Below are 23,964 nucleotides of genomic sequence, written 5' to 3'. Positions count from 1 at the left end.
TCCAACAACTCACACTCATTCAAAATGCACTTCTCAACGCTCCTCTCCGCTGCCTTCACCATCGCTATCGCCTACGCAGCAGTCAATGAGCCTTGTGTCGGTTCCGGCGGTGCCCCAGGTACCCTCCCCTCAACCCACTTCCCATCTCTCACCAACTAACACCTCCAGGCGTCTGCGTCAAATCCTCCGAATGCACCTCCTCCGGCGGCACCTCCATCCCCGGCGCCTGCCCCTCCGACCCCGCGGACATAAAATGCTGCACCAAGCCCGTCTGCCCAAAAGGCAACTGTCGCTGGTCCTCGGACTGTACCGGTCCCTCCATCTCCGGCGAGTGTCCCGGCCCCGCATCCTTCAAGTGCTGTCAAGCGAACACGTCTGGCTGGGGAGGCTATAAAGCGCCGGATTTCCCGCCCGTGGGCGAGTGTAAGGCTGTTAGTGTTAATGGGGCGAAGAGGATTGTTGCGGCGTTTCCGGGGAGGGTGCATGTGGTTTATTGTACGAGGGATTGTAAGTGTGGGAGTGGGAGTGATCATTGTTGTGGGAAGGCGAGTGATATTATGTGTTCGGATGATGGTGGAGTACGTCCCATTTCTCTTTCATATTCCTTCCCTCTGTTACTTGGTCTAGGTGGGAGAGGCTGATGATAGCGTAGAAAGCGACGACTTCGGGACAGGAAATTGCCGAGTGGGTTATGCATCATAAGACGGAGTTGAAGGTTAAATATGTTATTTGGGGTCAGAGGATTTGGAATTCGGATGATGGTGTTAAAGGGTGGAAGAGTTGGAAACCGATGGAGGATCGGGGGAGTATTACTGCTAATCATTGGTGAGTAAACTGCTTTGATGTGGGTGATATTGAAGCTAATGGGTTTAGGGATCATGTGCATGTTAGTTATAACTAGCTTTTGATTGGAATTGAAGGTTGGATTTGGTTTGAATTGAGAAAGGAGTGGGATGGGGGGCATGGAATTTTTTATTGGGTTTGTAGTTTTATATGTAATTTTTAAGTTACCAAGAGGAGTGAGGTGGCCAGGGTTGTGGGCTAAGAAAGTTGATGTAGGGTTTTGTATTCACTTCTAAGTACTCCATGTTACAATACTCGCAAGACAAGATAGTCATACTGTATGAATAGATCACGCTGAAATGACTTGCACAACACTTCTTATAAATTTGATCACGCTGAAGTAGTTTGGTATTCAGTCTGCAAGTCTAGCTAGTACCTACACTAACCGCACTGACTAAACAAGAACATCCAGAAAAGCCCTCCAACGCCAACTGAATGCTGTCTCAGATCCAACAACTGACAAATGTGAAAGAGGCATCCATCCAGTAAGTGACGCCTTAACGAATGACAACTCTCTAGCACAAGATCCCTCCACGAAAATTGACATGTACCAAGGGCACCAGTATCTCAACACCTCAAATACAGAAGCTCACCCTTCCAGTATCCCAAGAAGAGCAATCTATTCTTGAGCTGCCTCTGCCTCTTGAGGAACACCAAAAGCAGGTGTATCGATGAAAGTAATAACCTCTCCGTTCTCATTATACCAGATATCACCACCATCTTCGTCGCGCTTCTTGGCAATGATGGTTCCGCAGCAGGTGCTCCACGGCTGTTCATTTTCTCGTTAGCCCAAATAAAATCACTATACAACATGATCCCTTTGCCGCTTTCGGAATGGGAATGGGAGTGGTAAGAGACTTACCCAGTAAGCAGAACAATCCGGATTACGACAACCGTTACGAGCGCAGGATCGACAACCGGGGAGACAGCATTTGGCTTGGGTGAGGATTCGAGAGTCGAGCTCGGCTGGGGGAGCGGCGGCGACGAAGAGGGAGGGGGAGGAGATGGCGAGGAGGATGATGTTGAATGTATGCATCTTGATAAATGAGTGGAAAGTTGAAAGCTGGAGTTGAAAACGATTGATTTTTGGACAGGACTTTTTTCTGTGTTTGTGTATGGAAAAGGAAGAAAGAAAGGATGGGGAGTTAAGATTTGGGTTTTATGGGCACCGGGGAGAAGAGGTTGAAGTGAATGATATTGGATAGGTTTGGGGATATTGGCTGTTATTTTTGAACTCTGTATGGTTCAATAGGTCTGATCATGGGTGTTCAAGATTTTTATAATTAACTGTGAATTAAACTGTCAGACATGGCCAAATACTTCGTCCTGGTCAGTTCAAATCAAAAGTCTTCCCATTTTACTTGAGGAAAAACAGAACGCTATCTAGTATGAACTTCTATTGTACTACTCTTTATGTATCTTTGGTATGTCTATTTGTGTTTATCCGATATCAAGTTAGTAACACTTAGATCAACTTATTTTATACGCTTCAATTTAGCTTTTCGAAACTTATATTCACTTCAAGTCTGTTGCATAACATGCTCAATGGAATCTTGTTATATATTAGCCAGCATCTGAGTGGTAATTAAGTTCAAAACACAACACACAGCCAAGTAAACACAGTCATTCCAGGTCGACAAATCTCGTATTCACTACTACCTATACGTGCGCAAGACAATAGCTATTTCAAAAACAACAGTTAACCCTACACTCCAAGGAGCAGCTTATATCAAGAAGCAGTTTAAAAGCAAACACCCAGTCCCAAGTTACAGCCTTTTGTATCAAAGTTCATCAACCTTAAACCCAACATCTTAGTCTTAAACCACCTATTTCCCAGCATCTAAGCCTCAGCAACATTCTCTCCAAACTCAGGCTCAGGCATATCAACCATCGTGATAACCTCCCCTTTCATGTTCAAGAAAACATCATTCCCGTCACCGTCGCGTTTCTTGGCGAGGATTGTTGCGCAGCAGACGGAGTATGGCTGTTAAAACAACTCATTAGCATATATTCCGTTCCCCTTTTCCCATTCCCATTTCCACCTTCCATAAACTAGTTCAAAATACCCGGTCGATACAGGAGAAGAAGCAAACTCACCCAAGCCCAACAATTCTGGCACTTCCAAGTATTGCACGATGTACAGCCGGAGATGCAGCATTTGATGCCTGTGGTTACTTCGGCGGCAGGAACTTCGGCTGGTACGGCGGTGACGAAGAGAGAGAGAGTGAGAGTGGAGAGGAGGAGGATGAGTTTGGTGTGCATTTTGAGGGTTGGAAGTGGATTCTTTTGGAAATGAGTGTATGGATCTTTTGGTTGTGTGAGAGGAAGAAAGGCTGAGAAGTAACTTTTCTGATGCTTTATAGGAGGGGGACGGGATGGTCTAGAAAGATTGGTGAATGTGAAATAGGAGGGGGGAGGTGGGACTGAGGGGTTTGTTGTGAATTCGTACACAAAGTTGGACTTGATTGACAATAGTGAATTTTAAGTTTATTCGGTAAATATTACCCCGTTTGAAACTTTGTTCCAAAGACATTAGCCATATACTACAAACACAAAGTGCATATGAAATTAAAGAAAATTCAAAGTCGAATATGGAAACCAAATTGTGGAGAAGCTTCTACATTTATCAACCCAATATCAAAACTATCTTGAACACCGGTAATAGGTAAATGATCAACACTTCCCAACAGTGTCCATAAAATCAACTCAGCCCACAAAACTCCGGACCCATAAGCTTACCCCAAGCAATGACATTCAAATACATACATATCCCCTAAGTCCATGTCGGAACTCCTCTCTCTCTTATGCCCAGAGTACCGCCTTATCAGCCTTTGAAGCTTCCGCCTCAGAATCTTTTGCCCAAAGAACAGCTTTATCCGCCATCAAAGCTTCCGGCTCAGCATCCTTAGCCCAAAGTACCGATTTGTCTGTCTTCAAAGATTCTGCCTCAGCATTCTTAGCCCAAAGCACCGGATTATTTCCTTTCGAAGCTTCCGCCTCAGCGCCCTTGGCCCAAAGAACTCCCTTGTCAGCTTTCAAAGCTTCCGCATCAGCATCTTTCTTCGCCCAAAGCACACCTTTATCCGCCTTCAAAGCCTCCGCCTCTCTCGCCTCAATCTCCGGTGGTTCGGGCATATCAACCATAGTAATCCGCTCACCCTGCTCATTATACCAGATCTCGCTGCCACCGCTATCTCTTTTCTTTGCTAAGATAGTGGGACAGCATGTGGAATATGGCTGTAAGACATTAATCAGCCCGTAATACACAAGTGAGAGAGAGAGGGTGTTGTTGATTGAAAAAGATGTGTTTGAATAATAATTGGAATAATTTACGGAAGCATGGCAGTTCTTGCAATGCCAAGAGTTACAGGTGTTGCAGCCCGCCATACAACACTTGATGCCTGTGAGGATGTTGTTAGAGGGAGCGGCGGAGATGATGATGGGGAGGAGGGAGGTGGCGGCGAGGATGAGCAGTGCGAGATGCATGATAGCTGGTAGAATGATGGAAGGTGTTTGTAATTGAAGAATAGTCAAATTATTGTTCTGTAAGATTTGTATTGTAATTGAAGAATAGTCAAATTACTATTCTTTCAGGTTTTTGTTGTGTAGAAGGAGAAGTCGGAGAAGGAGGGGTAAAACAGTGTCTTATTGTAGACTTGGGACTCATCATTTAAGACAGTGTGAATGAATATGGTATGTCTATCATAAGGAAGGCCTGTTGGTGGGTTAACTTGGTCTGGTGGTTAAGTGTTTTGTGTAACCATGACTATATCTCAACAACCACGAGTGAATTCTGGGCTGTATCAACCCGGCAGTACCCGCCGTATAGAGAAATGAGAGATTTGGATAAGAGATTATGTTTTGGCTCTGACTTCAGGCATATCTAGGAAATACTAGTACTCGCATCATTGTAAGCGCTTAGCTGAGTGACCAGCACAGCCGATTTAAGGTTTGAATGTATGCCCAAAAGAAATTACAAAAGGAGGATATCCTGTAACATGTTTGATATAGCAAGAAGTATGCTTTGAGATGTTGTAATCTTAACCGCAGCAACTGCAGTCTACCATTATCGCTAGAAGATGGCGAATTCCTATCTAAACCAGAGAGACTCCCCCGCATACATGTTCTAAAATATCGTTCATAATATCGTTATACAGCAGCGGCACGCATGCGAACATCCTCAACAAACTCTGCATTTCGAGGAATTCGGACGCACCTATCATTGATTATAGGAGAATGATCTTGTATCGATCGTGGCAACTGTCTCTGTGTTAGATATAGTAGATACCGACAAAGGAAGCAGCAGTCACATCTCAAAAATTGATATGTGTATATTGAAGTTTGAGAGCAGATGAAGATGTGAAATCAACTGTAACTAGTCTGCCACTCTGCCCTTAAATTAAGGCGAATGACATGGGCTTCGATGTTTTCGCGTAGCGTAGACACCAGTGTGACTAAAGCCTAGATATGGTTTGGCAGTCGCACTAATAAGAAACCTCATGGTAGATGGGTCGGTCATAAAGTGGCTTCTTGACTCCCGTGTCTACTTCAGTCTGAATGTTCGGTGTAAATGTGTCCCAAAGAGAGTCGAAAGCTGGATGCAAGCCCACTCGCCTTAACCAATCTTGCGAATTTTGCTGGAAATCAAAAAGCTCTGAACTGTGGGCAGGGTCAATAAGTAATGTTCCGGGTTGAATTGCAAGATTCAACCACAAATGAAATAGAAACTTTGCTTCTAGCTTGCTATTGCGGGACGACCAGGGACTATATGTTCGGGCATCCGTCATGATACAACCCAATACATCTTCTAGTTGTTTCCAAAGAATTTCAGATCCCTCGTCATAAAGGTTTCGAGGAAGATCCTTCTTTTCCGCATAAGATGCGTTATTGATATCGGATAAAGCTTGTCCAAGATTACGGACAATTTTGCCAAACTTCTGAACAGTTTTCGTCTGATGAGAATTATGGCGGTATTGGGCAACTGCCCAACCTTCAATCCATATTGCAAAAGAGATCCCATCGATAACATTCCCATCAAGGTATAGTGGAACTCTTCTAGGGTGCCACAGGGAATGATAGTAGCTTGCGGGGATTTGCCAATGTTTGAGATCTTTTAATGTGGCAGCGGGATTACGTGTTTCGTAAGCACGAATGGTTGGCTTTTTGGAAGGAATAGGTCTATTTAAGATATAGGAATTGCGTATTGCGGTGGGTAGCACTTCGAAGCTTTCACGTAACCTTTTGTATTTCTTGAAGTCTCGGTATTGATGGTAAAATATCCAGCGAAGTTGTTCTGGACGCCATTGCGTAAAATTATTAGCGGTCGACTGACTGAAGCGTTCATAAACCGGATCTCCTCTGTGACTCGCCATAGGGTCGTCGCACGCAGAAGACTCATCACAATCTGACGTGCTAAAACCATTGCGATTGTGATCGTCTGTGCTGATCTCCTCGCTGCCCTCTGAATCATGAATGCCAGAAGCCTCGGCATCGGATGACTCAAATCGAGCATATAGCGTGCACATATCGGAAGTGCACCTATCGGAATGTGTCTTTTGGCGGCCAGCCAGACGAGAATATCTCGATCCAAGGGGTACCGACATGTCGAATGGCTCAAAGATCTTTAAATTTATTCCTTCACTAGAACAGTAAGCCTGGTTACGTTTAGTCATGTTATGAGCAGTATCTGGAGCGATGCCCGGAGTTCCCTTGATAGACCCTGGGCGTGTTGCATTGTTGAACAGACTGTACAAAGAGTATGCATTTGATCGTGTCCCCCACTCACTCGATGATTCCGATGACGTTTCGTCTTTATGAATATTCGACGACCCATAACCGCTATGCGTATCCACGGAGTATTGGGGTATATGTATAGGAGAGCTCGACTGAGTTCTGACTGTAATTTCGGTATTGTCAGATCCGTCACTTTGAGCTGAATCCCCAGAGTTCACAGACAGCCGCCGGTCGGCCCTATGTTGAATTTTCAACTGTTCAGCAGTAATAAAATCTTTTGACGCTGTAAGAGCATTAGGATGCAAATAATCGAATTCGGTCAAAGATCTCTTACCTTTTTCCGCTTGGACACTCAGACACGTACCTGCCAAAGAGCTCGTACTCGTTTCTTCAATACCAGGCCCTTTTTTGCTTTTGTAGAGACCGGGATTTTTTCGTCTCATTCTCAGTTGGTCATGGAAGCACGAGCAATACAAATGATCCTTGTCTGCGGCAGGACTATGATCTTCCAGTTGCTGAATAGATGCTGGATTGATCGAAGCTTTTCTGTAATTTTTTGATGCAGCTGAATGTGCCTTGCGACTAGAGCTAGTTGTTTTTTGGATGTCTGCAGATCTATATTTCCCGCTCTTGGCCTCGTCCTCGACGACCCCAATAATAGGATCAAGCCAAAAGCTCTCACTTTCGGTGCTCGAGATGAGGCAGGTATGGAAGGATTCGTCAATACAGTCTTCCATGTAAGGAAAGTGGTATTTTTGCCGTGATGTTTTCGATCGAGCTCCTAGCAAAACTCCGCAGCTAGGAAGCCCCTGTTCATTAACTGCTGTATTGACCGTTTCCGATGGAAATGTTGCAACTTGAGAGTGAATAGGTGGAGACAGAATCGTATTTATATCGGGGTCGTCAGAGTTGATTTCATCAGGAGTCTCATCGACATCTTCTAAACTAGGATTGGAAATGCTTGCCTTTAGATTAGTGGCTGCCGGATTTGGTGTTGTTGATTCTGTGAGAATCTCGGTCTCCAATGAAGCACTCTCCCCCGGTTTTCCATGTGGCTCGGAATGATCCAAGCTTTTCATCCCCCTGATGTCGCTATCATAGTCGGCGCTTGATGAATTGTCATCCTGCTCCGTCTGTCCCTCTGAAAGAAGCGAACTTTGACCGTCATCAACCTGTTCATCATCGAACACACCACGGTTACCCAGCTCTTCAAGATAGTCCTTAATCAGACTCCTATTTGTGTGTAACACAGAACTGGTGCAACCGTTCTTCACCATCTCCCTCCGCATTGTTCGCCAAAACGTCTTGTCATCATTCGTATATGACGTCCATACTGACCCAGTACCTTCTTCTCTGACAGCCGACATTTTCGCAGTGACCCAATGTAAAGACCGTCTCATGTCTCTTATTTCCCGTCCACTCTCAGTAGAGCTGGCTTCGACTCGCTGCAGTATCGCTTCTATGTGACCTATTGACTCTAGAGAGCACATGTTCAGACTCATGGTTATGGCAGAGGTGTAGGTGGAAAGTTTAACCCGAATCTCGTGGAATTCGGGAGTTTTCCCGCCAAATCGAATCTTATGCCACCATCTTCTTCCCCTCCGCTCCTCGGGCCCCATTCTGTTGTATCGTTTCAATGCCGACTCCATAGTCTTCAACAGCGCCTTACACCCTTTAGCATGACTTTCCAACTCCTCCCGCTTGTCATCGTTGGCACGATTTATTGGAGACCGTGGATTGGAGATTTCCGTTCGAAGCCGGTCGAGCACAGTATACAAGCTCTGAACCTCTCGGGCCAACTCGTCGTGTTCTCCACCGGCTTGTTTCGCTGCCTGGATGGTGCGGAATGCGAGCTGTGCCAGAAGTATGCCATCGCCAATCGAGACCCCAAAGCTCATGGTGATAGCAGTATGGTTATCAGTGTGTTTGGTTCAAAATTTTACGATTGTAACGATGTGATAGTTGATATCTGCTCGTCGAATATTCAAACAAGGCTCCGGTACTACTGTATCGACTCTCCGTCATCTCTTGGACGAGCCGAGTAAGAAACCCCGCCGAGGCTGTGGCTCCCATGTGCATGGTGGCTTCCAATTGCCAATGGGGTGGCGTGAAGATGAAATGCATGGTAGGTGATCGAAAGTTGTGGTTGGGTGGACAAGGCTGTACAGCATATGTGGGTGGTAGATAACAGAATAGGACTGGAAGCAGCTGACTTGTACATCTGCAAAACGTGACTTCTTCAGCCGGATTGGAAATATGTACAAGGAATGGTTCTGCTTATTGAATTGAAGGTAAGAATCGGATGGCAGAAAAGTGGTATGATAGACAAGAGAAATGACGTATAAGGGGTATGAGTAACTTCTAATAACAATAAATTGAGATAAAGATGATCAGGGAAAGGAGTGATCTATGGAATACTGACCAATTCTATCTACAAACTTTTGTTGAAGGAGAAACAATATCAGAAGACTCAGTAGTTCAACCCATTATTTACTCGTCTGTTCCATCACTTGATTGCCGTTCTACATATCGACTTTTTCGCCGCGGCCGAAATCCTTGGTTTTGTACGGTAGCAACCATGCAAAATTCGACCGTAAAGAGAAAGCCGAGATGCTTGAACGGACATTTAAATCCCTTTTTAATCATGTTTTCGTAAAGTTGAGATGGTGTCCTACCGGGCTCCAGGACGGGTTCGCGTCATATCTTTCCGGTATAAAAGGCACAAGTTTTATCTCTTAAGCGTCTTCTGCTTCTCCGCATCCTTAACCAACTTCCTCCCCTGCACCATAAGTCCCTTCCTCTTTCTAACCTTATCCATATACCTCTTCGCCACATTTTCCTTATCCGCCAGCTCGCCTAGATCCTCCAGATCATCTTCTGTAAACGGAACCCAGAATGGATCTTCATCCAAGATCTCGTATCCTTGGAAAATAAGCTGCGGGGAAGCGGCACCGGATGTGCGTTTACGGATTTCATCGCTGAAGCCAAACGATTCGGCAACGGGAAGAAGAGAGATGATGGTGTAGAATGGTGTGCCTTCATTGAGTGCTTCGGAAAGAATGCGACCACGACGTCTGGTTAAGACGTCGTAGACGCGACCAAGTACATCGGCTGGAAATGAGGTTAGTATATTGTGCTCGTTTGTGGGGGCGATATGTGCTTACTACTTGCTTGAATTTCGCAAGAATACATAGCTAAGAGAAGACGAGGACTCCAATCTAGGAAGCCTTGTTTGATTGCTTGCTGGACTGTCTTGATGACTTCACCAGTCAGGCGGCCTAGCTTGTCTCGAGCTGAGGACTCATCGTCCGCCGAGTGTGAGACTGTGACTTCTTCAAGGAAGACAGCTATATCCTGCACAGGCTCATTACAAAGGGGTCCTTGTGCAGTAGCAAGCTGGAACGCGTAGCTTATCTTGTCTGAAAAATCGCGTGCCTGAAGAGTATCACCAATCTCTTGTCGCTCTTCTTCCGTGCCTGATTCTCTGAGACTATGTACTGTTAACACTATCTGGGCACGCTAGTAGATAATGACTTACAATTTGCCACAAACGTTTTGTTCTGTGGTATCGATCAATATGTTAGGTCCAACTCTTCGTGGGCCGAAGGCTGCTATCTTTTCCACGGCATTCGCCCATATATCGCGCGGACCCTTAACGCCTTCAAAGACAGCCGAAAGCTGCTTCTTGAATTCTGGAAGAGACATGGATTGGGCTGCATCCACTGTAACATCTTCATCAATATCTGCAGAATCAGAATCGTCAGGAGCTGCCTCTCCCGCTTTCTTGCTCTTCTCTTCACTCTGGCGCTCAGAGTACAAGTGCTTGATTGCACTCGCATTCTTGATCAGAAAATCTGAGACTTCTTTGGGCAGAGGCCTGACACGTAATCGAATTGTGATTTGCTTTGAAGTCGAGACTGCGATGACTGTACCTCTTCCAAGATCTTTGTTGGCCGGAGGTTTCATCTCATCTGCGCGAACGATGGTCTCTCGGTATGGAACAATTGGCTCACCAGCCTGGATCTCGCACCGGGCAAATCGCTCGCGGAGATCGGTAAGACACCTCTCGAGGTGAAGCTCCCCCGCTGTCAGCAGAACATGTTCCCCACTTGAGAACTGCTCATACTCGGCACAAGGATCACTTGCAACCAAAAGTTTGAGGCCAGCAATCATTTTGTCCAGATCTCCTGGCCATGCCGGTTCCAAAGCAACACGTACAATAGGCTGAGCGGCCATATTGACACCAGCTAGATTTACACTGCCTTCTAACTGGGTGCAGATGGTTCCTGATTTGAGCACATGGCCTTCGAGCCCAGCGATTCCAAAGACAACGCCGGCTGGGACGGAGGTCAGAGGCTCAAGTCCACGACCCATGAGAAGATACAAGCCAGTGACAGTGACCTTTTGTGGCTCGGGATCGTTATGGGGATTCGCAGGGGAAAACTTTGGAGGTATCACATAAACTGAGTCGCCAACTGAAAGAGTTCCTGAATAGATTCTTGCGAATCCAATCAAATGCTCTTTTTCAGGGGGCTTTTCTTGTTCGGCATCGGCATCCTCTAAGCTTGCTCCATCCATCGCAGTAGCAAGGCTGCCAACTGGGTCCTCACTACTACTCTCAGCCAAAGCTCTTGCTCGCGCAATCTCTGCTCTTTTTCGTCTACCCATTTCCAAAGCTTCTTCTGGACTGAGCGACCCTCCAACTCGGCGCCTATTTTCAGGGAGTTCGCTTTCCGGTATCGACACCATTTTGCTTACATAGGCGACAACAGGGTCATCTTTAGTGCTTTTTGATTTGACCATTGCTTGTCGCAATTTAGGGTCCACATGAGAAGACCCCGGAGAGGCATCAATCATGGCAGGAAGTCGACTCTCCTGTGCAACAGGAGGAGAAGGTAAAGACTCGATACAGGAGACAAGTAGTGCTGTAGAGAGAGGAAGCCACGAAGTGAATAAAGCAGTAAGAATAGCTCGAGGATCTCTCGATCGCAGGACATATGGTGGTAATGTGAGGTTCAAAGATTTAGTAATCTTTTCCGTCAAGGCAGCATCGCTGGTATCGGTCAGACACTGTTGGACGGGGGTCACATGAACGAAAGATACGAAAGAAATTGACAAGGACTTACCCTTTACAGTTATCTCCCCCAGTCGTCGCCGAATACACAGCCCATATCTGTTCTAGCACTAGCTGAACGAACATTGGCTTCAGGGCTCGGCCTTTCAAATGCTTCTGTGCCAGAACTTTCTTCGTTTTTGGATCCAAGTAGAAATCTCCCCAGAGTACCTTTTCCATGGCCGTCCTCTTTATTCCAAGCTTTTTCTCGTATAAACTGGCGAACTGCCGTACCGTAAATGCCCAACCGTCTATAGCGCTGCTGAAAATAACGTTATTCTTCTCTGGAGCAAAGTAAATATCCTCATCGTCTTTCTCTTCCCAGCCAGCATTGGCAGACATGCTATCGGTATCCACAGATGTTCCATTTGCGCCGCTCAAGTCCTTGGATGCGTTCTCCTGCTCCTTTGCTGCTGCAATCCTCTCGTCCATGCGTTCCCGCCAATTCAAATCCTCTTCCATTCGTTCACCTTGGAAGAAACTCCCGAGGACGGCGTTGACTTGTTCTAGCAATTTGCTGAGATGCGTGTAAGCCTCCCCAGGGGTCATCTTCAATTCTGTGATTAGCCTATCCATTTTGTTAATGACGAGCAAAGGCTTCATATGCTCCACCCATGTCTGCCGAAGTACTGTGACGGTCTGACTACAGACGCCTTCAACTGCGTCCACTAAGACTACTGCGCCATCACATAGACGTGAAGCGGTTGAAACTTCGCTACTGAAATCGATGTGCCCGGGCGAGTCAATTAGATTGATCAAGTATTCCTTATGCTCAGGGGTCGCATCTGGTGCATTTCTTCGTAGCATCGAGAAGTACAAAGATATGGCAGAGGATTCCATGGTAATGCCTCGAATCTGTTCGTCGGGTCGCGAATCGAGATATCGGATCTTGCCCGCGAGTTTGGGGGAGATGATGCCATTTGTGGCGATGAGAGCGTCGGTAAGAGAAGTTTTTCCATGATCCTAAGATACTGTTAGCATTACAACTTTCTCCAAACCTTCCAGTGAGGCAACTTACAACGTGGGCTAAGATGCAAATCTGTTAAGAGTTGTTGTTAGTAAATGTGTAAATGAGGATCCAAACTACCCCTCCATGCACCACTTACATTTCTGATTCCGTCTGGGTTTCGCTGCAAAGCAACGAGTTTCTCTGGGTTTACGAGAGGCATTTTGAATGTGATACTTCATAGTACTCGAGAACTTGAAGAAAAAGTAGCTCTTTAAGCAGGAATAATGGTTTTCCAGGGTGTGGTTGAAATGCAGCTCGCTATAAATTCTACGGATATTTTTTAGGAGCCGTTGTCCAAAATGCGTCACAACTGTGGCACTACCAGGATTAGTCGCGTCTGTCAATCTGCACTCATCATGAGCGAGGGTGGGTCGAGCGGAGCCGGTATAACATTGTTCCAGAACCTCAGCCACTCTTCCCTTTCGAAACCTTCATGTCAGCACCCGTGGATGGCGGATGGTCTCGTCCAGGCGTCCTGTTCTGCTGTAACAACTGACAGAATCCAATCGCCTCCACCTGACCATAATACTGTGAATCCTGACGGCTACCTGCTGACTGTCATTCAGTTGTATACCGGATCCAGCACTTCTCACTGATCCTAAAATAAATCTGAATCTTTCCTCTAACCAGAGCGGATACAGCATTTCTCTGGCTCGGTAGAAGGATTGGCTGGGCGCATTTGTTGACTTCCTTTCCCCATCCCCATCCCGGCCTATACCAGTTTCACCCTCATTCTTTGGTCCATCTCAACCGTCCTTTCGTATCTCATTTTAAGCTTCGAACACGGCGATCCCAAGGGTCCGCAGGCCATACAAATCCAGAGCGCGCATTCCTCACTGCCGAAAAGAATATATCCAGGCAGATTTCCAGAGCCCTTGTGCTACCACCACCACCATCATTAATCACATAATAATGTCGACAGAACCCCTCTCAACAATTTATCTTCCACTATCCGCCATTCTTTGACCGACATCTGGCAGCTCTTGGGCACTTGGCTTTCCCTAAAGAAGTTGTCAGGCGCCACGGGAAAACCCCCACACGAATTAAAGCTGGTGGCTGAACGTTAGGAGCTTGGTAGTGAGGAGAACCCGCCCAAATTCTGGAAGTCGCAACTGCGCCAAATTTGCCCACGACTTCGGACCATATTAGTCTTTCTCGATATCGCAGGACTATCCTTCATACTCAGTTATCAACAGAATTGGAACAAACATCTAGCATCATGATGGCGGATGTGCAGCCTGTATCGATGTCACCTAGTGAGCCTCGTCAGATACCGCCACGAACCCCAGCCCTACAGATACCTCCACCTTCTGGAGTTGCTTTACCACCGCCTTCGTCCTCTAGTCGGATTCGAAATTCCCATCTTGCACTGGACTCATTCTCCCCGGTAAATCAGAATGGCAGCTTTGAATTTGATCGGGTGTTAAAGTCTGGGACCGTACAGAAACGAACGCGCAAGACGAAGGTAAGACTGGATACTTCCGAAATGTAATGGATTATTCTAACGGCAACTTAGAATTGGAAACCAATATTTCTCGTCCTACGACCAAACTCTCTCTCCATCTACCGAGACGCGAACGAAGATAAATTAAAGCACAAGATACAGCTCTCCGACCTCACAGCAGTCGCCAAACTCAAAGATCCTAAACACAAACGAGTCAACGTGTTTGGCTTGTTCTCGCCGTCTCGAAATTACCACCTTGAAGCCGCGTCGAAGAAAGATACCGAAGAATGGGTTGGGCTGATTCGACGAGAGGCACGAATAGAAGAAGAGGAGGAAGAAATGATGTTAGCCAGCCCTACAGGAGTAATTTCGGGCTCATACGCCGGTTTTGAACGAGCATTCCACAAACACACCGAGCAGAGGCGATTACACGAGGAACGTGTAGGCTCAAGTTCTCCAGAACCAATGGACCCTCCAATAAGACTATCCAAAAAGAACGGTCCTGTCTTCGCGCCCGGCCGCAGAATGTCACATACGATCGACTACTCAGGCACAGATATAGCATCCCACTCTGACCTCTCAGACACAGAAGTCTCCCGACCCTTCCAACCCACCGAGCCTCTCGCCGTCAAACCACCTCCCCGACCGGACTTCGCCGTCCGCAATTCTAGCCAAATAAGCGGCTTCAATCCCGACCTCGATCCCGAACGCGTAATCTGGCAAGGCCATCTCCTCTATCTGAAATCCAAAGGCGGGGTCCGCCAATGGAAAAATCTCTGGGCTGTTCTCCGCCGCAACAATTTCGCACTTTATAAAAACGAATCAGAGTACTCACCTGTGTTACTCATTCCGTTAAGCTCGGTTATCAATGCGGTGGAGATTGATCCGTTGAGCAAGACGAAACGACATTGCTTGCAGGTTATTACCGAGGAGAAAAGTTTCAAGTTTTGTGCGAGAGGTGAGGATCAGCTTGACAAGAGTCTGGGCGCGTTGAAGAGTTTGTTGGCGAGGAGGAAGGAGGAGGCTGTTGGTGGGAGGGTGATGTGATGGCGAGAATGAAGAAAGGGATTCTATGTGTAGTTGACATGAATGAGTGTATGAAATAATGGGTGGAGTAGTAATACTTTGTGAATAAGGATTCTAGGGGCACAGGAATGTGGTTTAGGCATGACTGGTTGAGCAGGGTGTTGTTGGATTATTATCATGTGTTTATGAGGTTATGATGTAAATATAATGGCCGTTATGATCAATCAAGGAAGACACTTCCTATGAATCTTTTATTCATCTTAAAGCTCTTCTTTTGCAATATCTCCTGGATATCGTGGCGACATCGAGATATTGATGTCTTATGCCGCGACAAGCAATGGAGGACTTTGCGTGACAGGTGCGACATTTCATTCATGTCTCCAGGGCTGGGAAAGACAAAGTATGGTGTGCCGACGACGATGCGCGCGTGGAATAAAAATGCTATTATGATCATTCATATATTGAGTGGTACTGATAATCTATGTAGCATAATTCAATTAGTGGACACATCCTAGCCATAGACTCACAACTCTTTTCAGGAAAAGTGCTATACCAATATTCCCCCAAAATTGTTGTGCGAAGAAAGTTTTGTTGCATGTCGCGAGGGAAAAAGTTTGTATTTATAGTTGGTATTGGACACGTGAGGAGAGTCATGTGAGAGGGGGGAGTTCACCCTTGAGCGTTATTAAAAAAAGTTTTGTGTGGTTTTTGCTAGGGATGGGTTTAGAATACGTCGGGGGATTGTAGAGGTTGTTGTATAAGGAGGGTTACTTTAGGGGTTATCTTGAATGGAGTAACTGAAGTGTAGGGGAGTTGAGGAGTAGGTTTCAAGTTATATTTCGGAATTCATTGTTTGAGAGGTGGGAAGAAAGGGTTTATCACAAGTCGAGAGGCTCGAGGTTATGTATACATATAGATAACTACATAAGATATCTATCTTCAATAATCTCTAGATTTGCTCATATCCCATTACTCAAGATCTCAACCTCGAATTTCCAGTTCATCTTCCCAAAAACGTCGTGTGCGTTGAATAAAAGAGAAGTTTTGTTGTATATCGCGAGGAGAAAGTTCATATTTATACCCATGGCTGCGTGCACGTGAAGCTTTTATCCTTCCAGATTAGGTTATTCCCAAATCACACTTGCAAAAGGGTTTGTGGGAAAGAAGTTTTGTTGCACATCGCGAGAAAAAGTTTTAATTTATAGACATGGCTGGACACGTGAGGGTGTGAATCATGGAGTGGAATGTTGCCAGATGGAGTTAGATAGATTCACTGGTTGTGCTGGATGTGGTTGAGGTGAGAAGTGAAGGTGAAGGCGAGTTCTTCGGCAAGGGGGTTTGGCTCTGCGAAGCGTGGTGGTATGAGATGAGATGAGATAGAATAGGGTGAGTTTATTGGATTCGCATTATGATGGAGAGATAGGAGGCGAGAGTTGTGAGAAGTGAAGACTGGGAGGGAAGAGTTGTAATGATATGTCTATTGTCTATCGTCTACATAGTCAACCACCTCTTCTCCTCATCACTGTTAAATCTAGAAAATTATAAACCATCAAGTCATACATCTACCGTCTAGAGATGCGCACTCTAGCTCACTATCTAAAAATGTGCCTCAGATTGTGATGAGAAGGAGGGCAGTGTGACAAAGCAATAGGGGACGGTTTTAATACATTGTACATACTCTACATGGTGTTATACGTAACCCCTCTACTACCTGGTCCCTCAACAACGACCGCTCAACTACACAAGCTCTAACTTACACAACCAATTCTCAAAACCCTTTCACTCTTACAACTTCCCCAAGTTCTACGCGCTCTTGTCTTTCCTCCTCCAAAGAGCCCTATACTTCGTACTGGCATGTTTAGCCTCCCATCCTCTAGGCTTCTGCTTTGGCTTCAACGCAACAACCTTCTTTCTCTTAAACTCAATATCCGCGCCATCCACGCCCGATCTCTGCATCACACCAGCAGTTCCCTCGTCCCACTCACTTCTGAACAAACTCATACCGATAGGAGTAACCTTATATTTGTCCTTGAAACTACGTAGCTTGAAGCCATCGCGCGGAATAGCTTTCAGGGCCTCCGCATTGAGCTCAGAGCCTTGCTCGAGGACGAATACGGAGTAGCGGTGGTATGGCGAACCTTTCTGGGCAAAAGGCGCGAGCCAAGGAATGACGACGTTGGAGTCTGAGAGTTGAGAGAGAGGGATGGAATTTATAGTTGGAGAGAGAGGGACGTTTGTGGCGAGGAAGTGGCAGCGCGATTCGAACTTGTCGGTCTCGAGTTGGGGGACGTCCGAGTCTATTACGACGATTGAGACGAGGCGGGTGCCCTTGTCGAAGACTTGAACTTTCAGGCGAAGAGGGTATTCGCTGATGCGAGAGTCGACAAATTCGCCGGGGGAAACTTGGCGAGTGCGGAAGGCAAGGCGCACATCTGCTGTAGGTTCGAAATGAGGCAAGAGATCGGGTACGATGGATAGTTGATGAATCCGCTGGGTGATGAGTTTGTGTTGATATTTGCGCCATTGCTTGTCTGCTAAGTAGCGGTAGATTGGCTTGTTCATATCGCCTAGAATACATATTAGCATATAGTTTTTAAGAAGGGTGATTGTCTCGACATACCCTCTCCATCTTCAAAACGCTTCTTGATCAGTGGATCGTTTATATCGGCTTGAATCTTCAAGTATTCCAAATGCCTCCTCATACTCTCTAACCTCGTATCCTTATGCTTCTGTCCACCCTTGATATTCGTAACATCCTGAGCTTCCAAGTTCGATATTCGTAGTCTTTCTGTCTTGATCAATTCAAGCTTCTCCTTTCTGTCGGCTCGCAGCACCCTTAGAGCTTCCTGGAAGCACTGGTATGGCAATTGCTCGAATGGAAGATTATCAGAAGTCGAGATTGCAGCTCGACGACGACGAGATCCAATTGGCATTACTCCATCTTTCATGAGAGCCTTCTCTCCTTTCCTAGATGTGACGGTCGTTGGATCCCAGACTCGCGGTGGCTTCGTTTCAACAGCTGCTGCAGCTTCCTCATTTTGCCTCGTCGAGCTCGTAAAGTTTCGAATCGTGCGCGCAGATAGAGATGCCGATTGTGATTCGCGTATACATCGCGTCAGTGGCCTTGCGGCCTTTTGACATGTCGACATGGTTGTTGTGATGTTGTACGTTTGATGTTCTCGAAAATAATCGAGGTTCGATGCGCGGAAATTTTGGCGGGACTTGCCGACCACTTTTCTTTGGCCCTCGACCTCAAGTTTCGCAACCACGACATCGACTTGTCCGCGAAAACACAAGCACCATGGCGGCGAAAGGGTTACAAGGCTTCTCGAGGGGTCTAGGCTCTATTAGAGCATATGCGGGATCAAGAGATCCCCTAACTGTATGTATCATGGTCCAATGGTTTGCATCGCGCTGACTCTCTTAGCAATGTCTGGCTCCTGTATTATCACGGTCGATGGCGACAGAAGTCCAAATGCCATCGAATGCCTCCCCTTACAACTTTCATGCTCTCACCAGCGTGGTCACAGAGAATGAGTTTACTCGTCAGTAGCCTTTGCGCCAGATTCTAGCATGGACTAACGCATTACAGCTCCCAAAGTCCTTACCACAATCCACAACTTCCCAACCATGGAACCCGTCCGATTGCACGAGTACTCAAGCAAATATCTTTATCTTCCCATTCGCAAGGATCTTCTCCACCGCGCTGTGATCTTCGAAGGCGACGCCGCCCGACAGGGAACCGCACATGCCAAAACCCGTTTCGAGGTCCGCGGATCTCATAGAAAGATACGACCGCAAAAGGGTACTGGTAAAGCACGTCTTGGCACGGCTCAATCGCCTATGCTTAGAGGAGGTGGAAAGTCATTCGGTCCTCGCCATAGAGATTTCGCTACAGATCTCCCAAGGAAGATGTATGATTTGGCATGGAGAACAGCCCTGAGTTATCGGTATAAGAAGGGCGAACTGCTGATTTGCGAGGACGGAATGAAAGTTGATTACCCAGAAAGGCTCAATCCAGATCACGGACACATGTTGTACATGAAGGATATTTTCAAGGCGAATAAATGGGGAAGCAAGCATGGAAGGTCTATGGTCATCACGAATGAATATATCGAAGAGCTTTTCAAAGCTATGGAAACTCTGGGCAGTGAGGGGATTATGAAGATTGGCGCTGAGGTTGATGTAAAGGATTTGTTGTCGACGAAAAGGCTCATTATCGAGCAGAGCGCGTTGGAGCAACTGTTGAGGGAACATCAGAGTGATTTGATTCCTAAGGTTAGAGCTATGGTGTAGAATATCGGTACGATATTTGGGTCCTGTATAAAATGTAAGAAGTATTATGTGTGCTTAAAATGACAGTTTCACTTATGCTCTGAAGTTGTGAAACTGATGTGTTGGCCCAATATTTATTCATTGGATGTTTTGGTCGACGAAATTGGGGAGACTCTGCCTCGTAGTGTATTGACAATTCAAAAGGTCAGCTACCCCTCGCCCAAGGAGGATAATTTGTCAGTCAAATTATGGTTAGGCATGTAGCATCTAAAATTTACTAGAAGACAACCTCTTAAGCCAAAAATTTCCATCATCCTCTTCTGGCAGGAAACGAAAAAAGCATACGCCACTCAACATTTGGCCGTAACATGAGATCAAAAGAAACCCACGCGCAAAAAAAGGTCAAAAGTTTTTCTCAACCGACCAGAACAGGACTCGAACCTGTGCTCCCGAAGGAATTAGCTTTCTAGGCTAACGCGATAACCACTCCGCCATCTGGCCTCCTGATTGGATGATGAAATTATGCTTACAGCAACATATAATAATACTTGTTACAAATAGACGAGTTCAGCTAACTACGAAACTACTTATGGGACTTTATATGAAGAACAGGGGATAATGGACCTAGGGGTTTGATTTTCCCATTATGAGAAGAAGAACAAATACGGGAGGCAAACGTATGGAGGTGTCGTGGTGAGAATTGGAACTAAGGCACGATTCCGGCTGGGCACGTGAGAGCGCGATACGCGACAAGCTTTCAACATCACCGCGTCTTCTGAATACCATATTTCGTGCAACACCACCACGAAACCCATACCCTCCCTCGATTTCAACTCCAATCAATTCCCACCACCCTCCACAACCCATCAAACCACACGTCCCCCATCCGCCACACCCATTTCCCCTCAAGAATGTCAGAAACAACCCCCCGCATCCTCTCCCCCCACCTCGACTCCTTCACATCCCGCACCGTCCGACTTGTCGGCAAAGTAGTACAACTCCGAGGCGACCAAGCGACCATCGACTGCGCCGGGAACATGACTGCGCATCTGAATCGGGACTCGCATCTAACGGTCGGGAACGCGGTGGAGATTGTGGGGAAGGTGAATCCGGATTTGAGTGTGCGCGTGTTGCGGGCGACGGATTTGGGGAGGGAGGGGAGTGTTGGTGAGTTTTGTTTCTTTTGTGGAAAGGGAATGAGGAAGAAGGGGGGAAGGGAGAGAGCGGGGATGAAGGGGAGGGGTAAGGGGAGAAGGCTAATGAAGATACAGATTTCGATGCGGTAAACGCTGTTGTAGACGCGACACATCGGTACAAGGAGATTTTCTACGCGGATTGAACGACGACTGGTTAAGCAATTGGGAGAAGCGTCTGAATGAATGATGATACGAAGCATGAAATTATGGAAAGCAAGCTAGGATGGGATGGCATTAAAGAGTATCTACCAAAAGAGGTGGCTAACTTCTGTCGGGGGCCTGGGATTTGAAGGTCACGAGTGAGATATTGCTCATCTGAATCATGGCAATAGATTCGCTCTTGATCTATAAGCTCTGACCGAACCTAATGTTACCAAAAGTCCAAATATGCCTTACTTGTGCTACCCGCATATCAAAAAATCTTACTTTCACCTTGTCATTGTTTTCCTTGAAAGGCGAGAGTATTGCGTTCTTACAGTGTATATGTAAGTTCACGAAACAGTATGTCTATGAAGCCACTGAAACAAAAAGCAATGATCACTGATGTTGTTTTTATTTTGATTCGTCAAACATTTTATTCTTGTTATTTCATTACGATACGTACCCAATCGCTGTGGATACGATACCTATCCTGGATGCTTCCGCATATATACCCATACATGTTAATCATGAGGGAGCCTGCCATGTTCCTATCCTAACCCTTAACACCGCGCTATGCAAAAAAGAAATAAAATCTCAGCGCTATGATTTTGCAGCAGGCTCCTGACTCTCACTTATTCCCCTCTTTTGTGGTGACTCTCGCGGCTCAACCTTGATTTCGACCTCAACGGTCTTCTCTTGAACGTAATTGTCAAACTCCTGCCAATTGATATTATCCATTGCGGTAGTGTCTTCGTAAAGGCTGAACATCCTTGGTGGCGAAGAAGGCAACGGCCCATTGGTTGAAAAGAAATGATCCATATTGAAAACTGCGCTATTAGATATAGGCAAATCCGGCATGTTGTTGAAATCAAGCTCAATATTCCTTGCGGGCGTTTGACTGTTTGCTTCGGACATGAGCTCTTTCAGTGTAGTAGTGAACGGTGACTCGAAGACGACATCGCGGTTTCTAGGGGATCGACGTGGCGTGGGTGTGTTTTGTCCAAAGTTAAGACGTCGTCCAGATGATTTTGCAGAGCGAATTGATTTCGACACGCTCCGTGTGATTGGCCTATGATTTGGTGTTGGCCTTGTTGGTGTTTTGAAAGCATTTGTGTGAGGTGACTTTTGTGGTGGTGTGGATGGGCGTGCCATATCCTCCCCAAATAGCCGGAGGAGCTCCAAGTCTTCGTCACCTGACTCAATCGCTGGTGGTTGATTTTCCTTGTCGATGGCGTCCATAATGACCTTCTCCGGTACCTGAAAATCTGTTGAGATTTGGACGATATTGGTCAATGTCTCTCCCAAGACCTTTGGTGATCCAGCCTTCCGTGGAGATGGAAACAGTAGTCTCCTGGTTGTTCCCATATTTTCATCTTCAACTTCCACAGGCGATTCTCTCGTACCCTGCCACCTGGCCGGGCTCGATTGGATGGCTCTGACTAATGCGGCAGATGCTGCATCGGATGTCATTGCCTTTATACGTTTTGGGGGTTGAGAACTCGTAGATCGTTGCCTCTCAGACACGACAGGTGCGATAGTACTTGGGTTTTGAGTTTGCGACGCTGGAATACCAGAATTACGCCGTTGCAATTCGCGTGGCTGCGATAACTCTGATGCTTGCCTCTGAACCTGATTGTTTGTTTCAGCTGGCAAGGTACGTCGAGGCTCACCCACACCGTCTGCTTGGCTGTGATGCACGGGGAAATAAGCGTCTGAATGGGAGGGATATGTATCAGAAGGTGGACAATACGCATCTGAGGTCAAGAATCCACTTTGATAAGCACTGCGTGGCCGAGACCTCACCTTGCGGCTGACAGATTCACCCCATTTGTCAGGAGGTCTTTGACTTTTGTACTTCTGCATCCAGAGACCACAAGCTGCTTCGTTAGCCTATTTCCATATGGCGAAAATGTATTATACTCACAATTGCAAAGCAAATAGGGCTCGAAATCTGCCCTATTCTCCGTTGAAAGCAAGGCTTTTTTGATGGTTTGAAATGATGTAGGCTTGCCAGCCTCGTCCCGGCTCGTGACGTTGACACCTGTTACTCTTCCTGGAGCATCCGAGTATTCATAATATCCGGGGGGCCCGTCGTGATCTTGCGACCAAAACTTACGCCAAGTGGGTGTCTCGATTGCACCACAATTGGCACAGAAGGGCGGCGTTTCCCCATTTGCTATAGCAAAATCCAACTTCTGCCTCATAGAGGCCTTCCTTGTAAGTCGTGTATGCTCCGCGCTATTAATTTCTTCATTTGGATCGAGATCCGCTGTAAGCTGCTGCATGTAATGTGATAATGGTAGAGGCTCTTTCATAGTAGGTTCCTTCACAGTCTCATTGTCCTTGGTCTCGTCTGTAGTCAGATCTTTCGGCGCTTCCGTCCCGGATTTGTCCGCTTCTGACCATGTTTGTGATCGATGTAAACCAGAGGGTGGGAGTATGGGTTCACTTGCGGGGATCGCGGGGAGAGTAAGAGAACCTAGCGAAGCTGTACGGACCATCATCCTAGAAGAAGGCCGGGACCGAGGGGCGGATGCAGTCGAAGCCGCTTGAGTTGAGACGGCTTGAGGATCTTTGGTTTGTGAAGTCGAGCGCGAAACGTCAGCTGGTGGTGTAGGTGCTTGTGACTGGAATTCCGAGCTCTCCCTTGGAGGTCGAGATTGCATTTGCGGCTGCTGTTTTTGTGCTTCGATGGGAAAAGATAATTGGCTAGGCGGCAGAACTGTGTCTCGTCTAAGTGGGGGGAGTGTTTGCTGTCCGTCATCGGATACAACACTACCTGTGCGACTGCCCTGCTGACTCTGGGCTCGATTGGCTATTAAACTAACGGAATTTTCGGCTTGGGTCTTGGTCATCTTGTGATTTGGCACTGTGGAGGGAAGAAACTCCATTGGGCCTGGATTCACGAGCTCGATAGCAAATATAGAGTCGAAATCAGGCTGTTCTTGCTGATGTCGGTGACGGGGCAGCTCTGGTGAGGGCTCAGAGCGAGCTTCACAGAAATCTAAGTCCAACTCAGCATCTTCACCAAACAGGTCTTCCAGAGAGCCACTCATAAAACCAGAGTCGGTTCGAGGCATCGGTGGCAACACTGGGCTGGAGCACGGCGGGCTGGAACGAAGCGCGGATGGCGGCCGTGTTCTCATGACAGGAGGAGAAGATCCAATACCTGCAGGCGTATTCC

At 46.7% G+C, this 23,964-nt stretch overlaps 11 protein-coding genes across 11 annotated transcripts; 4 read left to right on the top strand and 7 right to left on the bottom strand.

Annotated features, from left to right (window-relative positions):
* Positions 1-24: 24 nt before the first annotated feature.
* Positions 25-901, top strand: GLAREA_06194 (uncharacterized protein; the record flags this gene model as incomplete). Its single annotated transcript, XM_008081608.1, has 4 exons — positions 25-118; positions 169-578; positions 653-825; positions 874-901. The coding sequence occupies 4 exons, from the start codon at positions 25-27 to the stop codon at positions 899-901; spliced, it is 705 nt and encodes a 234-aa protein (XP_008079799.1).
* A 561-nt stretch (positions 902-1,462) lies between these two features.
* GLAREA_06193 (uncharacterized protein) lies at positions 1,463-1,879 on the bottom strand (the record flags this gene model as incomplete). The annotated part of the gene is made up of 2 exons (XM_008081607.1): positions 1,463-1,612; positions 1,706-1,879. The coding sequence occupies 2 exons, from the start codon at positions 1,877-1,879 to the stop codon at positions 1,463-1,465; spliced, it is 324 nt and encodes a 107-aa protein (XP_008079798.1).
* Positions 1,880-2,683: 804 nt separating this feature from the next.
* On the bottom strand, positions 2,684-3,105 carry GLAREA_06192 (uncharacterized protein; the record flags this gene model as incomplete). The annotated part of the gene is made up of 2 exons (XM_008081606.1): positions 2,684-2,827; positions 2,941-3,105. 2 exons carry the CDS (start codon positions 3,103-3,105, stop codon positions 2,684-2,686), a joined length of 309 nt encoding a protein of 102 aa, XP_008079797.1.
* A 540-nt stretch (positions 3,106-3,645) lies between these two features.
* On the bottom strand, positions 3,646-4,329 carry GLAREA_06191 (uncharacterized protein; the record flags this gene model as incomplete). The annotated part of the gene is made up of 2 exons (XM_008081605.1): positions 3,646-4,080; positions 4,177-4,329. 2 exons carry the CDS (start codon positions 4,327-4,329, stop codon positions 3,646-3,648), a joined length of 588 nt encoding a protein of 195 aa, XP_008079796.1.
* A 998-nt stretch (positions 4,330-5,327) lies between these two features.
* On the bottom strand, positions 5,328-8,474 carry GLAREA_06190 (uncharacterized protein; the record flags this gene model as incomplete). Its single annotated transcript, XM_008081604.1, has 1 exon — positions 5,328-8,474. One exon carries the CDS (start codon positions 8,472-8,474, stop codon positions 5,328-5,330), a length of 3,147 nt encoding a protein of 1,048 aa, XP_008079795.1.
* Positions 8,475-9,304: 830 nt separating this feature from the next.
* GLAREA_06189 (P-loop containing nucleoside triphosphate hydrolase) lies at positions 9,305-12,858 on the bottom strand (the record flags this gene model as incomplete). Its single annotated transcript, XM_008081603.1, has 6 exons — positions 9,305-9,687; positions 9,741-10,066; positions 10,115-11,629; positions 11,703-12,652; positions 12,708-12,728; positions 12,796-12,858. 6 exons carry the CDS (start codon positions 12,856-12,858, stop codon positions 9,305-9,307), a joined length of 3,258 nt encoding a protein of 1,085 aa, XP_008079794.1.
* A 1,062-nt stretch (positions 12,859-13,920) lies between these two features.
* GLAREA_06188 (PH) lies at positions 13,921-15,189 on the top strand (the record flags this gene model as incomplete). Its single annotated transcript, XM_008081602.1, has 2 exons — positions 13,921-14,163; positions 14,215-15,189. 2 exons carry the CDS (start codon positions 13,921-13,923, stop codon positions 15,187-15,189), a joined length of 1,218 nt encoding a protein of 405 aa, XP_008079793.1.
* Positions 15,190-16,971: 1,782 nt separating this feature from the next.
* On the bottom strand, positions 16,972-18,317 carry GLAREA_06187 (PEBP-like protein; the record flags this gene model as incomplete). Its single annotated transcript, XM_008081601.1, has 2 exons — positions 16,972-17,735; positions 17,789-18,317. The coding sequence occupies 2 exons, from the start codon at positions 18,315-18,317 to the stop codon at positions 16,972-16,974; spliced, it is 1,293 nt and encodes a 430-aa protein (XP_008079792.1).
* Positions 18,318-18,469: 152 nt separating this feature from the next.
* Positions 18,470-19,464, top strand: GLAREA_06186 (Ribosomal protein L4; the record flags this gene model as incomplete). The annotated part of the gene is made up of 3 exons (XM_008081600.1): positions 18,470-18,550; positions 18,596-18,713; positions 18,761-19,464. 3 exons carry the CDS (start codon positions 18,470-18,472, stop codon positions 19,462-19,464), a joined length of 903 nt encoding a protein of 300 aa, XP_008079791.1.
* Positions 19,465-20,354: 890 nt separating this feature from the next.
* On the top strand, positions 20,355-20,782 carry GLAREA_06185 (Nucleic acid-binding protein; the record flags this gene model as incomplete). Its single annotated transcript, XM_008081599.1, has 2 exons — positions 20,355-20,610; positions 20,715-20,782. 2 exons carry the CDS (start codon positions 20,355-20,357, stop codon positions 20,780-20,782), a joined length of 324 nt encoding a protein of 107 aa, XP_008079790.1.
* A 598-nt stretch (positions 20,783-21,380) lies between these two features.
* On the bottom strand, positions 21,381-23,860 carry GLAREA_06184 (Glucocorticoid receptor-like (DNA-binding); the record flags this gene model as incomplete). Its single annotated transcript, XM_008081598.1, has 2 exons — positions 21,381-22,657; positions 22,705-23,860. The coding sequence occupies 2 exons, from the start codon at positions 23,858-23,860 to the stop codon at positions 21,381-21,383; spliced, it is 2,433 nt and encodes an 810-aa protein (XP_008079789.1).
* Positions 23,861-23,964: the final 104 nt, after the last annotated feature.

This window comes from Glarea lozoyensis (genome assembly GCF_000409485.1).
Source record: "Glarea lozoyensis ATCC 20868 chromosome Unknown GLAREA15, whole genome shotgun sequence".
Lineage (NCBI taxonomy): Eukaryota > Fungi > Ascomycota > Leotiomycetes > Helotiales > Helotiaceae > Glarea > Glarea lozoyensis.
This window is presented reverse-complemented; position numbering and strand designations above follow the sequence as displayed.